Source organism: Pangasianodon hypophthalmus, chromosome 23 (assembly GCF_027358585.1).
Source record: "Pangasianodon hypophthalmus isolate fPanHyp1 chromosome 23, fPanHyp1.pri, whole genome shotgun sequence".
Lineage (NCBI taxonomy): Eukaryota > Metazoa > Chordata > Actinopteri > Siluriformes > Pangasiidae > Pangasianodon > Pangasianodon hypophthalmus.
This window is the reverse complement of record NC_069732.1, coordinates 10,597,943-10,614,650: the sequence shown is the minus strand read 5'-3', so window position 1 is coordinate 10,614,650 and position 16,708 is coordinate 10,597,943. Positions and strand designations below refer to the sequence as shown.

Below are 16,708 nucleotides of genomic sequence, written 5' to 3'. Positions count from 1 at the left end.
TTCACTTCACTTAAAGTGCCCATTCTAATATTATTGTTTCAGTAACAAACTTGTCTTAGAGACTTTCCACAACATTAAATGTAACTACAGTATAAACAGTTAAAAGTTAAAAGTATGGTATGTCATTCTTTAATAAATTTAAATGTGTAATCATTGAAAAATTGAGGGTAAAAGAGGAATGAAACCTAACGGCACATGCTGTTATATGAAAACAATCAACTGCAAACCGCAGTTACTGTTTCCAACCTGAAGTAACCTTGTGATGTGCAGTACACCTTGTTTACTTCTGTGCTTACTGATTTTCTACCACCGAAGTGTCCTATTCTGTATCGAACCCCACCCCCGAGTGATTGTCTCCTCTAACCAGGAAGGCATCCTTAAAAGTAACTAACATACAAAAGATTTGTTACTTTGAATAAGAGCTAAACCTGTATTTTCACTAAAAAATCTTTTTGCTGTGCTGCAGAAAGGTCTGGTAACATACTTACTGAACAAATGTATTCCTGATTGAATGATTGTTTCTGTCCATGACAGAGAACCAGCTTGCATCCAGAGACAATCTGGAAGTTATTAGTATGAAAAATGTAATTTCATATTAACTTGGTTCTGTCAAATATTCTGTATGTAAGTAAGATATGTTAAAGGTAGAAGAAGAAAAGAAGGAATATGGATTTATCTCAGGTGTTCTCAAATGGTTCCCAGGTTTTAAAATGTTTATTCATCCCCAACCTGGACAGCATGTGAGAGGCAGCATGGGGAGGAAAATAGATGATAATGAGCAGACAGATTAGGACATTTTCTCTGTAAGCTAAATAAGCTGAATCAGCACAGCATAAGTGCTGAAGCTGAAATCTGTTTCAGTGGTATTGCAAAATGTTTCATTGTAAAACATATATACCAGCCCTAAGAGTATTAGGTTGGGGAATAAAACTTTATATTTAAACTGATCCAGCTGCTACATTTAAGGAATGCTAGTTTAAGCCCAATGCTGTCTTGAAATAGGGACCAGTTTGGTGTAAATCCTGAACCAAATAGTTCTACTTGAAATGTTCATTAGTGTAAACGCAACAGTGGCTAAGCAGGAGTGTAAAAGGTGTACATTATGAGTATATGGGGCTTTGTAATAATTAAGAACAGAAAATTTCTAAATTACTGGCACACTTTGTGAAAATGAGCTTTTAAGTAATAGTGCAAGGTTATCTGAAAAACAAAACTAATGGCACGCTGACAGATGAAACCTTCCCTGGACAGAATAACAGCACTGAATCTCATTCTGAAATGCCTATCAAGGTTGGAGACTCTTGCAGAATGATCTTGGCCCACTCCACCATGCAGAACATTTCAAATTCTGTTATATACTTAGATGTGTGTATGTGGACTGTTCTTTATCATTCACTGAAATTTTCTGATTAAAACCAGGGGACTGAAATGACCACTTGTGTTGATGTATGTTTGGAGTCGTTGTCTAGTTGAAAGATTTACTTATAGCCCTGTCATAACCTCCTAGCAGAGTAGGTTTTACACTACAATATTCTGATACTTGGTGGAATTCATAATTCCATTCGTTTTTACAAGGCTCACTAACCTTAAAACGGCCACAAAGCATCAATAAATCACTTCCATATTTTAGTGGGATTGATTGCTGTTCATTGGCTGCAGTCCCAGTTTTTTTGCTGTTGATGTTGTGCACGGCCAGTTTTCATTTTGATCTCATCTGACCACTATATCCATAAATCCATTCTCTGTACTGCTTATCCTACACAGGGTCGCGGAGAAGCCTGGAGCCTATCCCAGGGAACTCAGGGCACAATGCGGGGGACACCCTGGATGGGGTGCCAACCCATTGCAGGGCATAATCACACACACACACACACACACACTACGGACAATTTGGAAATGCCAGTCAGCCTACAACCCATGTCTCTGGACTGGGGGAGGAAACCGGAGTACCCGGAGGAAACCCACAAAGAACATGCAAACTCCGTGCACGCAAGGCAGAGGTGGGATTCACACTAAGCCACCGTGCCCCCCCTGACCACAATATGTGATTCTAAATGTAGTTCTGAATTAAGTTGAATTTGGGGTTTGTGTTAAAAGTTTGTTTTCTCTTATTCTATTTGAAAATAACTGCTCTGTGTTTGTTTCGGGGTTTTCTACATTATATATGGCTCACTACAACAATGGGGATGGGAATTCCACAGCATTAGGGATGAGAATTCCACAGCATTAGGGATGGGAATTCTGGCTCTTGTTATTGAGTCAGGGTCCTCTGGTTCACCTCACGAATACTGAACAGCACTTCCACCCTGAGCAGAATAAAACACTTACTAAAGATAAATGAATCCTGGCTAACGAACAGCACAGACGCTGAAAAGATATTTTGATTAAATTACACTGGAAAAGTAACAGCGTTGCCTACATCTACAAAAAAGAAGTAGTAAAACGGCTCATCTATGTGAGTCGACTCATCTAAGGGAATCGGCTCATCCGTGAACGACACATCAGTCCTCCGCGTAGCTGAGCAGTGCTTTGGTGTACACAGCCATCTCGTGGAGAGTCTTAGAAATGTAGCGTTTTTTTTGTTTTGTTTTGTTTTTCATCAAAAGTTCTAGGATGTGACCAAGATGTACTTTGTTAGCAGGCTACATTTATCTGGGTGGTAAAAAAAAAAAAAAAAAGTGTAAAACAGACAAAAAAAGTGAGACATGTCCGCTTTGGTTGGCTGAGACACGCGCATATGTAGATTTCCGGCATGCACGAGAGCGCACCAAAGGCCAAGTGTATCCGGCTGCGTCCTGCAGGATTACAAACCACGCCCCTTACAAGACACGCCCACTATTACAAAGTTCCGCCCAAAACAAATAAGATTAAGGTTTGGATTACGGTTAGGGAAATTGACGAAATTCACGTGCCTGTCTTCGAGTGGGCGTGGAAATGTTCTGTAGTGTGTTTTGCTAGTAGGCGTTGCTTGTAATGGGCGTGGTTTGTAGTCTTGCAGGACGCAGACAGACTCTGCTCCCAAAAGCGGAAAAACTACAAATCCCAAGAATCAACGCGAAACATGACCTCCGACATGCGGAAGTGATTCAGGAAGTAGCTTTGAAAGCGATACAGGAATACGATCACTGTATTTCAGAAGTAAATTAATAAAATATAACTTGTAAGCTACCTGCACAAAGCTGTTATACGATACACCATGTCTAGGCAGTCCAACAGAACCACAGACAACAAGAAGATGGTAAGTTTGTGTGCTCTGTATCTGCAGAAGGTTTAGCCTAGCTAGCTAATTGTTTAGCTAATGAAAGCGAAAACACCTCCACTGGTCAAATAAATGGTCAGTCTCCCTGTTTTGGTGTTAATGTGATTAATATTTACTCTTATTTTATTTTAGCGTTACAGTGACGTTTGAAACTGTCTATAACTGATCCAGTTAAAAGCTATTTTTTCGTTTTTCAGCTGGTTTTTAGTATTTTCAGCAAATGTTAAACAACATTTTTGTTAATTTGTTTAATCATTGTATGCATTCTTGTATTAAGGGTAAAACCTTGGCCTTTGTGATATTTCTATGTGTGTTGTTTAAAGTGTATAGAGCAAAGACTGCATACACTCAGATGACAAGTTTATCAGATACATTTACCATAAAGTGCACTTGTGTGTGATCTTATACAATTACTGACTGTAGCTCATCTGTAACTCTACACACTATGTCTCATACTTCCTCCACATCCATCAGTGAGCCACCGCTGGAGCACCACTGATCATGTACAGTATTTGTGTCCTGGATTCTTAGCGCAGAATTGATGGATATTGCAGTGGGGTGTGTGTGTGTGTGTGTGTGTGTGTGTGTGTGTCGGGTGTATCAGGTGCAGTGTTTGAGATTCGTAGAGATACAGGTCACCAAACAAAAAATATCCAGCCACGTGCAGCCCTGTGATCAGATCTGATGACAGGCGTGAAGATGATTAATCCAAACTGTATTGTATTAGAAAAATCCTAGTCACTATCTGTGTACCTAAATGGTCGACCACCAAGGTATGCATTTCTTTTAAAGTGTGCAATCAGTGTAAAAAAGAAAAGAAAAACTACTGAGTATCACATCTGTGTTGAGAATAACGTGGTGTCTGGTGTTCCTATGCTGATCTCTTTCCACTGATTTGTGATTGGTTACAATCAGTAATTGTGTACCTGATAAAAGGGCCAAGGCCTGTAGAGACCAGGTAGGCATACCTAATAAACTGACTACTGAGTGAGTAAAGTCTTTGTTCAGTACACTCATTGTGGACCACAAGATGGTGCCCAAGACTAAGAAGTAGGGAACATTAAAGTGATTGCAGCATGAGTTCACAGCAGTTATCCTTTAAGCTAGGCCTTCTGTTTTCCCTGCTATACCCTGACTAGCTGATAAGTTAAATTGGGTGTAATGCAAGAGATCATTTTGGTTGTTGTTGTTGTTGTTAATATTATAGCATATTTCAACCAGAATTTGCATCTAAAAATGTTTTATAATCTGCACAAAACAACAAATATCTGACTTATAATTTAATAATAATAATAACAATAATAATAAACTTGTACATTAATATACTAAGTACAAAGTATATTTAAAAAAAAAAAACAGATATTCATTCATTCATCTTTAGTATTCACTTTATCCTGGTGAGGGTTGTCTAGGCCAGAGTCTATGCCAGAAACACTGAGCATGAGGTGGGAATAAACCCTGAAAGGGACACCAGTCTGTCACAGGACACCACACACACAGAGTCATATACTCACCCACATCTAAGGGCACTTTAGCATAGCTTATCCACACAGGGAGAATATGTAGAGCTCGACCCTGGAGCTGTGAAGCATAAAACATTATCATTGATGTATAATAAACAGAAGTACCTTTTTATCCACAGAAACTGCTTCTCTGATGTAGTATATGATTTATGTTCTGTAAATTAAGAGCAGAATAATGGAAAGCTAACCCTCTAATTGTCTTATGCTTAACTTATGGAATTCCACATTTAGACAAGGAGGACCATCGAGTACAGGTCTGAATTCTTCCATTATGTGTGTGTGGTGAATGTAGTCAGTTTGGCAGTCCTCAGTTTCGCGAACATATCAGATCAAATTTTACATTTAGAAATCTTGATGACTGAGACTTGGCCAAACTGCTGCCACAGCTCTCTATCAGTACACTGTACTGAAACAGACCTAAATCATTTTGTGAAAGTCTGGTGCCAAATCACATGTGAAGGGTTTCTCCAGGAAAAGAACTGAAGCACAATTCTTTCTGTGTTATCATGACTGATAATCCGAGAATAATAAGCTTATCAAATGTTTATTTTTATATTAATATCCCTGTGTGAGCTGCATTAACATTCCTCAGTTGCAGTCCTTTATATCACAGCAATTTTTTTTATTAATGATAAAGACACATTGTACTTTTATCCATTTATAGTTACGTTTAATGTTGTGGAACATCCACAAGTCAAGTTATAGTATTTCTTGTTATCATTTACGTTATTACAGCTATAAAGAGTCATTCCCTTGCTAGTTTGTCTTTTTTCAGTTAATAAGAAAAAACAACTGGAAAGCACAAAGTCCTCAGTTCTGAAGACTTTCACGAGATGGAAACCTTAATGAAAGTTATAAAGAGCTGATATCAAGAATCCTTCCATAAATGTTACAGAAAGCTTCATAATGTCTTAAAATGAGGGCATTAATATAAACCTTGCAGCCAGGACTACTGCCAGAGCTACTGTAATCGAAAATTAATAAACCCTTTCTGCCCATCCGGATGCAAGAATTTAATAGTGCAGAACTTAATAGTACATTGATTTAAAACACAGAATGGATGTACTGTAGCTTAAGTTAAGGTTCTGCATTAGTGTAGCTTGGGAGTATAAATCCTAGGACTGTTACAAAGCCAGTGTTGAACCCTTGAGCAAGAGGTGAGGAACAAAATGTTGTCCAAATAAGTAAAATGCGATTTTGTTGGTTCTTGAGTAAAAGAATATAGCACAGGGGTGATCATTTGGCAAACTGTGGTCCAGATGTGTATTTCAGCGGATTGAACAAATAACTCGAAAAACTTTACATTATCACTAATGGGGAACGTATGAAAAAAAGGCTGTAGTTCAGTGAATCCAGTTTTTTAAACATAACCCATCATGGCGTCTGTAGCATATCCTCTGTTGTAGCTCATTCAGGCAGTCGCATGCATTTATGTAAATTGTTTAGCTGAAGGCAGCTCATCAAGGAAAGGGATGAGTTTTCAGAGACTTTCACAGATTTACCTTCTCTTGTCTGATTAGCTTAGTGACAGTATGGCCTGTTAAAAAAAGAAAGGTGATGACAATAGCAGAATGTTTTAAAGAGGATTGGACAGGGAAGTATGCGTTTATTCTCAAAACAGATGTCTTGTCTGTTCAGAATCTGTGACGCTAGTCAAAAGTGTTAGCTTGAAGTGCTTCTGTGAAACAAAACATAACCACTTCAGATTGATGAGTCCTACTGATAGCCATGAGTTAAACCATTGTTAAGCATTAACTGCTGACTGCTGTCACCGTTCAGTCATGGTAGTTGCTTATTCAGATGTTTGTAAGCAATGAATTTAATGTAGCTGGAAATTCTTTATTGAATACCACTGTTATAGTTGAAGAAACGTAGTAATCTTGCACTGATTGTCTTTCTGTTGTTTTCCTGTTTAACAGAATTCAGAATTGTTTACTCTCACCTATGGAGCCCTGGTCACACAGCTCTGTAAGGATTATGAAAATGATGAGGAAGTGAACAAGCAGCTTGATAAAATGTAAGTTTTGTATTCCCTCATTCCATCTTTGTCTCTCTTTCTTTCTGATTGTACCATATTTTCACGACTGGTTTTACCTTAGACTTTACATCCAGTAGACGTTTCACTTTACATATTTGTTTGGCTTTGTTATAACGTGACAAAATTTGCTAGAATGCAGTGGTGTGAATGATGTTCTGTCATTTTTCCATAAGCGTACAAAACGTAGAGAGTCAATGAGTTTGTTTAAGGTATAGTATGGTCCACATTGAGCCTTTCTCTCTCTCTCTCTCTCTCTCTCTCTCTCTCTCTCTCTCTCTCTCTGTGGTTTGGTGTGGATGATGGGTGTTAGTCTACCTCAGTGGGCGGTTAAGAGGAAAAGTGTGAACTGTACAACTATAGTCCTTTAGAGACCACCACCTACCCAGCGCATGATGTAAAATGAATAGACCAACTGTGTGGCTACGGTCCTGTCCATTCAAATATATGTCTCAATCCTGCAGTACACTGACAAATTCCACTACCTCTCTGAAAAGAATACAGTCTAGTAAAATGGTGAATATGATTTATCACTGTTGGTTATTTCTGTGATTTTCTTTTTTGAGATCATGGAAGCTTTTAGAAGGATTTCGTTGTCAGGGGAAACATATACGTAATGAAATTGCTCGTCTTGCCAGTCATCAGAGGTGGAGCCACTGATGAGTGAATTAATGAATGAATTTATTCACATCATCTGTTATTATTCATTGTAGAAGATGTACTTACTTAATATTTTTAGTAGCAATAGTTACAAAATAATAATAATAATTATAATAATTATTATTATTGTTATTGTTGTTGTTGTTAGTAGTAGTAATAGCTTTTATAGCACTTTTCATTTTGAAAATCTCAAAGTGCTTTACTTACAAAAGAAAAGATTAGATAGTCCACACAATGTATGTATAATAAAGTACATTAAAATGATGAAAATCGCTAAGGAATTAACTATAAAGCTTGAATTACTACAAATCATGCAAAGTACGCTTAACAAGATAAACCCCAGGACTGAGAATTATTGAAGTATGTTTTTAATCTGGATGTTAAAAAGGTTATTGAGCTAGTGTTTCTAATGTACACTGGAATACAATTCCAGAGTTTAGAGGTGATCCGAATGAGATCAGCGGGATACATCAGAGCTAAGCCATTCAGAGCCTTAAACATCAGTGTAGAACCTAATAGTGAGCCAGTGTAGCTTGAATACTGAATCCTGGTCCATTTATTTGTGGTGACAGCATTTGTCATGTTCGTCACTTTATCTTTTACAGAGATTTGCATTTTTCATCTAGTCCTCAAGCATCCATAATCCTAAGGGTAATGTTTTTATCTATATGATCAGCGGCATAAAGGCTTCTATAAGCTTGTATACAATTTCAGTTGTGCTCATAAAATACTCCTTTACATGAGTGGTCAAATAAGTCAGTGGTGTTAAAATGTAGGTTGAGATGTGGCAGTAGATACACATCTGATTTTATTTGATATCCTCTTTTTTGAAATCCAAAATACTGTCTCACAGCAGAGGAAGCATATAATAGTAACAATAATAATAATAATAATAATAATAATAATAATATTAATAATACCATTATTTTAAAATTTGTTTTGACCATATGTGGAATCTGGAGATGTATTGCAATAGGCATCATATTATGAGCCTTTCCTGTGTAGGAAGTTGAAAATAAATAAATTATTTTCAGTAATTAGGAAGGAAAGATGTACCATAAATGAGGTGTTGGTTTTTATATCCAAGTTTTAACGATAATATTGCTTCTTTCTTTCTTTCCGTCTCTTGTAAGGGGTTACAATATTGGAGTACGTCTCATCGAGGACTTCTTGGCTCGCTCTAGTGTTGGCAGGTGTCACGATTTCCGAGAAACAGCCGATGTCATTGCAAAGGTATCGGAATTTCAGCCAATTAGAGCTTGACTGGAGCGCTTTTCCAAAATATGTTGGAGAGTGGAAAGAAAGTTAGTACCAATAACCATGGAAATGTGTAGGAAAGCAAGCAAGTGAGTGCAGTCTCAGCAGCCTGCGATCTAACTGTTTATCCCTTCTGTCTATTGTTTATCGTTTCCTGAATCATGCATGAGGAGAACAATCCTTGCTTGGCTACCGTAAATTCAACTGCCATTTGCAATTTTGGAGACGCTTGTTCTGCTGTCTTTGTTGTCCTTACAACTGACGATGACCAGATGTACTGTTACTTAAACCAATTGCGAAACATTGCACTACAAAAACGTGTTAGTTCACACTGAAAGAATGGCAGTGTTTCCGCTCTCTCCTCCCCATCCTGTTCTGCCTTTGCTTTCCACTGTGAGCCACGTTGTCAGATGTTAATCTACTGTTTGCTCAGAGCAATTCTGGGCTCCTGATCAGAATACTGAACCTTTGAATCCTTTCACACTATATTGCTCCCTTGAGGAAGGTTCAAAAAGCCACTTAGAGGTCAGGAATCCAAACTCCGCAATTAAAACCGCCATCTGAGTTACTTTGGTGACAGTGGTTGGCTCTAGGCATATACATCTCATTAAAATTTAAAGACCTGTAAAATCATTTAACTGTCATACTTAGGTTTCGTCATTGGTTAAAGATATTTCTGTTTCTCATGGACAGGTAGCCTTTAAGATGTATCTGGGCATCACGCCCAGTGTGACGAACTGGAGCCCTGCTGGAGATGAGTTCTCCCTCATCCTGGAGAGCAATCCACTGGTGGACTTTGTGGAGCTTCCGGACAACCATAACACTCTAATTTACTCCAACCTACTGTGTGGTGTGCTGAGAGGAGCTCTGGAGATGGTAAAGAGTTTCAATGTGTGCCATGTTAAAGGGTCTCTATTGTGAAAATCATTTGCATCGAAACGCTAAGGAAAATGTGGATACTTTGGCCTATGGCCGAATTTCATATACAGCATAAGTTAGATAAATTTGAATAACTGAATGTGATCAGCTTCTGGCTTCTTCTATAGACTAGACTAGACCTAGGTAACAGCTGGTGGTGCACTATTTTAGTACCCAAGTATGCGATTTGGGATGAAACCAAAGTGAACTTTAAATCCTGTTATTTGTTCCCAAACACAAAACTCTGCATAATCTCTCATTAAAGTTCTTCTGTGATCCTCTAACTGTACCGTCAAATCCTTAAACTTAAAGCTTAAAATGAAATCTCTCATAATGAACACAGCTAATTTAGCTTGTGGTTTCATGATATTAATTAATGAAGCGGCATCTTCCAGCTCAGCTTTGGTCCAACAGCAGGTTACAAAACGCTGATTTCAAAGAAGGCGTCTGCGCGTGTCAAATGTTTCTCCACTTATTGAGCATGCTAGCTAATTTATCACTATACGCTAACATTACCTCACAGTTTACAGTGGATAAACTGCAGTATGAACTAAGCTCCTCTCCTTCGTGAGTCAACTACGTAAAGAATAGAACATTTCAGGACATACGGTTATAGGAAAATATTCGGCAAAGGAGTAGGGTGATGCATGACGCTAAGCAGAGAGCCATTACCATCCTGATGATAAGTTTTCAGCAACAGCCCATCCTGAAATTGTTATTCTGTTTATACTACAGAAATGTTCCAGTGTAATTGTTTTTAATTAAAGAACGAAATACGCTTAATCCGTCTGTAGGTATATTTAATGTTGTGGAACTTCTGAAGAATGTTAGTTACTGTTATTACTTATAAGAGCTATAAACAGTCGTTCCCTCACTATTTTTTTTCTCTCTATTGCAATTAAAAAAAACGTCCAGGTTGTTTTGTTAGCAAAAAACTGCAAAGCCCTCTGTTCTGAACATCTTCCCATGTCAGAAGACTTCAGGTAAAGCTACAGCTTTATCTCTGATTGTTACAAAAATGCAACACATCTCTGAACAGTGCTGTGTGTCTTCACACAAAATCACAAAAAATATATAAACGTGTGTTTGGCCTTGCAGCAAACCACTGTCACAGCTGATGTTATAGAGAATGAATCAAAACCTTCTGACCAATCAGAATTGAGGATTCAGCAGCAGCGGTATAGAGGTGTAACGAATACTAAGGAACACTGAGGATCTGACTGATGAATATTAGCAGCTGTTGGGCCATCTCAGGGAAAATAGGCTGTTAATTGAAGAGACAGAGGAAGACCCTTTACAACAATTAAAAATTTGTAGACATTGTAGATTTTCATATTTTTTAATCACTTGAGACATTCAAGAGTTAAAAAAAAAATAAAAGGAGGACAAAAGTGTTTCCATTCAGGTCATTGTCAATGTTTTTGGGCCTGTTTTTGTAGGTGCAAATGGCAGTGGATGTGCGTTTTGCTCAAGACACTCTAAGAGGAGACAATGTGACAGAAATCCGCATGAAGTTCATCAAAAGGATTGAGGAAAATCTGCCTGCAGGTGATGAGTGAAGCTGCTATGATGTTATGGCTGGAGAAGCTGAAAAGCACTGGATTATTGGATCTGAAAGACTTTGATAATTAAGTTTGGTCAGAGCCAAACGCCTACAGTTTAGCCAAAAAGAGCTGATCCTTTGTCTGGCATTTAAGAAGTTGTTATACTTTTTATTTGGCTTTATGGACCATCACATTTCCAAAGAGATATTTGGTCTGTGATTTAACTAAATAAATGAATCTCCTAAACACCTCCTTTAGACACTATTACTTTGACCTGTTCCAAATTTAATTTGGAAAGATTTTTCAGTTTTTAACTGGTGTAGTATTTTCCGATTTCCTCCCACTTAATTTTTAGTTAAAAAAATAATAATAATTCCTTTATTCCAGAAATAAACTTCCTTTATTCTTGTATGCTGGATATGCTTATTGGAAGAAGCATGAGGAAGGATGTACACACTCGTTTAAGTAGGCACAGATGTACAGTGCATTCCCTTCAACTAGTGATATCTTTATCTCCCCTATTGGCCCCATATTGGAAAGGTTTTCAGTCTTTTGGAATTTGCATCTAATAGTTTGGCATAAAAATATATTTAAAAAAAAAAGAAAGCAACAGAAATGAAATCAAATAAAGGGCAACATATGTTTCTGCTATGTTCTTTTTCACATTTTTTTGAAATCAGCATTTTGGTATGTAAAGTATATGTGTCATGTTTGAGTTAACTTATGTATAAATAACACGAGAAGGAATAAATTACTAACTCAATGTGAATCCTGTCCTTGCCCTTTCCTTTTTCTTAGTATGGTACTTGTGTCTTTCATTAAGGTTGTGTTATACTTATGTATGAACTTGTGTAGAATTCAGTCATTTTGATGTATTACATACTCTCATACGTCTTATCAGCTAGCCGAAAACAAGTTTTATCATTCATCTAAGAGCAACATGTATAGAATGAGGCCCATGTGTAGTGAGAACAGAGCAGCAGTGTAGCATTTTCCAGTGGAAGTTGCGTGTTTTGTGGAAAGTGCAGCGTTGTCTGGCGTGGGAGTGGTCGAATAGCCATGTAGAGAATGGAAGCTGTGTGTGTAGAGGAATTGGAGAGCCTGTTGCCAGTCCTTCCACACACATGTAATGATGTGTTGTGCCCCGTGCCTGTTCTGAGGTTATCAAGAAGAGGTCTTTACACATTGGGGACTGTTAGACCTGCACTGCAGCTGAAGTTCAACAACAACGAGCTAATTTGTCTCAGATGTTTACTCAAGCAACATTGACGCAATCAACAGCTGCAAGTTCACCAGTGCATGTGCAGTTCAGGTGTGTTTGGGGAGTCGATGTGTTATAACAGCATGACTTGGTGGGGGTGTAGACTGGTTTAGGGTGTAGGGTAGGGAGGGTAGGCCATTCACTGAAAGGAGCTTATTTCTCTAGTAGATATTTTGGGGATTTGCTAATGGGTTTACGTCATTCAGAAGTCACCAGCGGAGTCTCATTTTCCAGCCTTTCTTACCTCCTCGATCAGGGATGAAGTCTTGTCAAGTGGAAAGGAAATACTGAAACCGTCAATTGTGCTGTATTTGTTTCCTGAAATTATTTAACAATTTATTTAATCTCAACACTAGGACAGAATTGTGAAATCATAATTTTGAATTGTAATAAGCAGTATCCACGAAAGTAGAGGTTCTCAAGTTTTCGTGATCTTTCCTGGAACCAGCTCATCAACTCATTAGCCGTTTGTAAGAATGTAAGAATCAGAGTGAAACTGATACTTTTGGTTTGGTTTAGTTTCATAACAAACCAAACCAAAAAGCAGAAACCACTGGCTAAGGGCCATATTGGGCTGTACATAAAGTGTTTGGTTCACTTCCTGCAGTTGGATTGATTTAGGATCGAGTCACGCTAGAGTTTGTTTGGATTCAGCCCAGACGTTGTTTTGGTCCTTATGTGAGTGTAGTTGCTCTGTCCTCACCTGCCTAAGCAAACCTCACCAAAGGTGAAAACATATCAGGGTTCGTTTCAAACAGACTAAATGTTGCATATGTAAAAGCACCCTTAAAAGTTGGAAAAACTTCAGGAGCTACTTCCAGTGAGTCACCAGATCTGAAAAACCACTCCACATTGTTCAGATATATATATATATATCCGTATATATTTGTATATATACACACACAAACACACACACCAGCCACTTTAGGAACACTAGTATCTCTGCTTATTCATGCAGTAATCTAATCAGCCAATCATGTGTCAGCAGCGCAATGCATAAAATCATGCATATACAGGCCAATAGCTTCAGTTAATGTTCTCATCAAACATCAGAATAGGAAAAAAAAAAGGTCTAAGTGACTTTGACCGTGGCATGGTTTTTGGTGCAAGATGGCCTGGTTTGAATATTTCTGAAAGTGCTGATATCCTGGAATATTCACACACAACAGTCTCTAGTGTTTACACAGGATGGTCTGAAAAACAGTTCGAAACGTCCAGTGAGTGGCAGTTCTGCGGGCAGAAATTAAGGACAGAGTTCAGAGAAGAGTAGTCAGACTGGTTTGCATTGACAGGATGGATACACTAACTTATCCACTCTTTACAACCATTGTGAACAGAAAAGCATCTCGGAATACACAACCCATCAAACATTTAGGCGGATGGGCTACAACAGTAGAAGACCACTTCAGGTTCCACTCCTGTCAACAAAGAACAGGAATCTAAGTCTTCATGGTCACAGGCTCCTTCTATTCTTCAGCAGTCTAGTTTCGGTAAATATGTGCCCATTGTAGCCTCAGACTGATATGATGTGAACATCGAACATGCAGATTTAGAGTTTTATACATTGCACTGCTGCCACATGATTAGCTGATTGGTTAACTGCATGAATGAGCAGGTGTACCCATGTTCCTAGAAAAGGGGCCAGTGAATGTATGTATTCTGTGTAATATTTTATATATAATTTTCAGTGTGTATTGTGGAAAGCAGTTGGGGAGTTAAAATCATGGTGTTCATGGAACCTCATAAATCACAGCAGATTTGGCCTTCTGTATCCTGAGGATCATATGGTTGTGATTGTGTCCTGTGTAAAAACCTTGATCATTCTTCTCCATGCTTTCACTTCTGTGGCTTCATGTTCTGCGCTAACCAGAAACAACACCTTCACTATGAAGCAGTGATTCTTAATGAACCTGCAATTCATTCATTCCTCTTCAGTAAACTCTGGTCAGGGCCACGGTGGATCCAGAAACTGTCCCAGGAACACTGGGTGTGAGGTGGGAATACACACTGGATCTGAGGCCAGTCCATTGCAGGACACCATGAACACACACATTGACACACTCATTCACACCTAGGGGCCAATCCACCTACTGGCATGTTTTTGGTAGGTGGGAGGAAACCGGAGGACTTAGAGGAAACTCCCATAGCCGCAGAGAGAACATGTTAAACTCCGCACGGTCAGTAACCTGAGCTCAGGATTGAACCAGTAACCCTGGAATTGTGAGGAGAGGTGGCACGCTGAACCTCTAATGTTCTACACAAATATGTGGCGTCTGTGTGATAGTTGCTTGTCTATTTGGCCTTGGTTTAGTTTGCCTTTTGGCCTCTTCGTTCACATGTATGTAGGAAAAATGTAGGAATTCCTGAGAATTTGCATGGCCCACTTTCTGTTGGCCCATGTGGAATTGGCTCTTTGGACTATTTTTGGTTCTTCCACTTTGCCTTATGACAGATTAACAGAACACACACACATCCAGCATTAGAGTTAAGTCCATCAATATTTAATTTATGACACACAATTTGACTTCTTTCTAGACTCTGTATTTTTAATTTTTTTTTATTGATACAGTTCTTGCAAAAACAAGTAGCAAATGTAACAGACCTGAAATGATTCACACCAAACCAGCTTAAGCTTCCAAAATGCTACCATGTGAATTTGATAGAAAACAAATGGAGAATGGCATGCTGAAACAATAAAGTTGTGTGGATGGCTTGATGCTCGTCCACGGTTAGTGAATCCCCCTCATCCCCTCTCTCTTTCTCACTCAGTCTCTCCCTCTGGAACCACACTTTCAAGCTCTGCCAGGATGAAAGTATTGGCAGTGTGAGAGATGGAGGGTGGAGGTGAAGAGCGAAATAGCAAAGAAAGGCAGTGAATGTTTCAGAAATACCTTATGGAGATATTGAAGTGCTGATTTTGAAAGCCCTGTCTCAGAAAAAGGAGCGTCCCTGCATCCATCACACAACTGTCCTGTTTACACATACTGTAGTTCTCTATTGAGCCCTGACATGTTGTTGTGTTTCTCAGGCCTTTTGGTTTATTTTATCTTTACGGAGATTTTGGGTCAGTAGACTGTTTCTCTGTGTGGCATTTATTTTTACATTTGCCTTTAGCACATTTGACAGATTCCCTTAACCAAAGTGTCTTTTTAACAGAACACTCAACATTAGTAAATATTACAGCAGCTATTAGAAACAGAAACAGATCATATCTAGACACTTGGTATCCCTTCTTAGCATATTTGTGAACTGATTCCTCTTAATAATAATCCCGTTAAAAAATAATTCTTTGATATGTTGCACTAAACCAATAAGACACTTTCGATATTAGTGTGCAACTCTCTGTTAATTTTTTCGCCAGTTTGGTCTTGCTAATTCCCACCCAATAGCCAGCTCTTCCCTATCACATGACAGCTACCAACCAGAATGGGTTACGCTAAGGCTAACGCGTGCCTCCTCTGAAACACATGAAGCCAACCTCTGCATCTTTTCAACTGCTGTTCATGCTGTGTCACAGGGAAGCATAACACACTTAGAGGAAAGCACTGAGGATCTCCCGGGTGCCACTGTAGTCTAGGACTGTGTCACACAGATTATCCATCATGTCAATATGTGTTGACTTTTCTTCATGCCTTATTGTTTTCCTGAATATTATCATAAAAACTGGATGGATATCCATTTTATCTCTTTTTCTTCAGTGATGGGTCTGTACAAGCTTTGCAGACTCACTATCAGAAGGACATCTTCTCTTTTCAGGAATTCAGAGAAACCACGTTTTGGTCAGACTGTTGTGGGCTGTGATCATAGAGTTAAAATATAAATAATGCAGTGTCTATACTCCTATTATCCTATTATATCTCTATATCTCTATTATCCAGTCTGTGCCAGCATGGAGTCAGCATGCATAGAATAGACAGCTGGCAGTGAACACACTATGTAAAAACTGTATACGCATTTTTTACTCTGTGACAATATATGTTATAACAGATTCAAACTAGCACTAGCAATGGTAGCTACTGCTGAGTACTGGTCCACGAGCATTTGTTTCCAATGAGGGTGAGGTGAGAGAGCAAGCCCAGGAGAGCACATTGAGGTTGGCCACAGGAATTTTAGTTCTAAATGGAGCTCCAAAGTCGGCTAAAATGCCTGGTGGCTGGTGTTGTTTGAAAACTACTAAAGAGCTCTTTTTAAGGGTGGCTCATGTCAGTTGTTGTGTTCCGGAGTTATCGGGCCATATACTGCCACATAGTG

The 16,708-nt window shown here is 38.6% G+C and overlaps 1 protein-coding gene across 1 annotated transcript; it reads left to right on the top strand.

Moving 5' to 3' along the window:
• The first annotated feature begins 3,041 nt into the window (after positions 1 to 3,041).
• On the top strand, positions 3,042 to 11,965 carry trappc3 (trafficking protein particle complex subunit 3). Its single transcript, XM_026929357.3, has 5 exons — positions 3,042 to 3,238; positions 6,702 to 6,799; positions 8,611 to 8,710; positions 9,428 to 9,610; positions 11,092 to 11,965. Exons 1-5 carry the CDS (start codon positions 3,197 to 3,199, stop codon positions 11,209 to 11,211), a joined length of 543 nt encoding a protein of 180 aa, XP_026785158.1. The 5' UTR covers positions 3,042 to 3,196; the 3' UTR covers positions 11,212 to 11,965.
• The last annotated feature ends 4,743 nt before the right edge of the window (positions 11,966 to 16,708 follow it).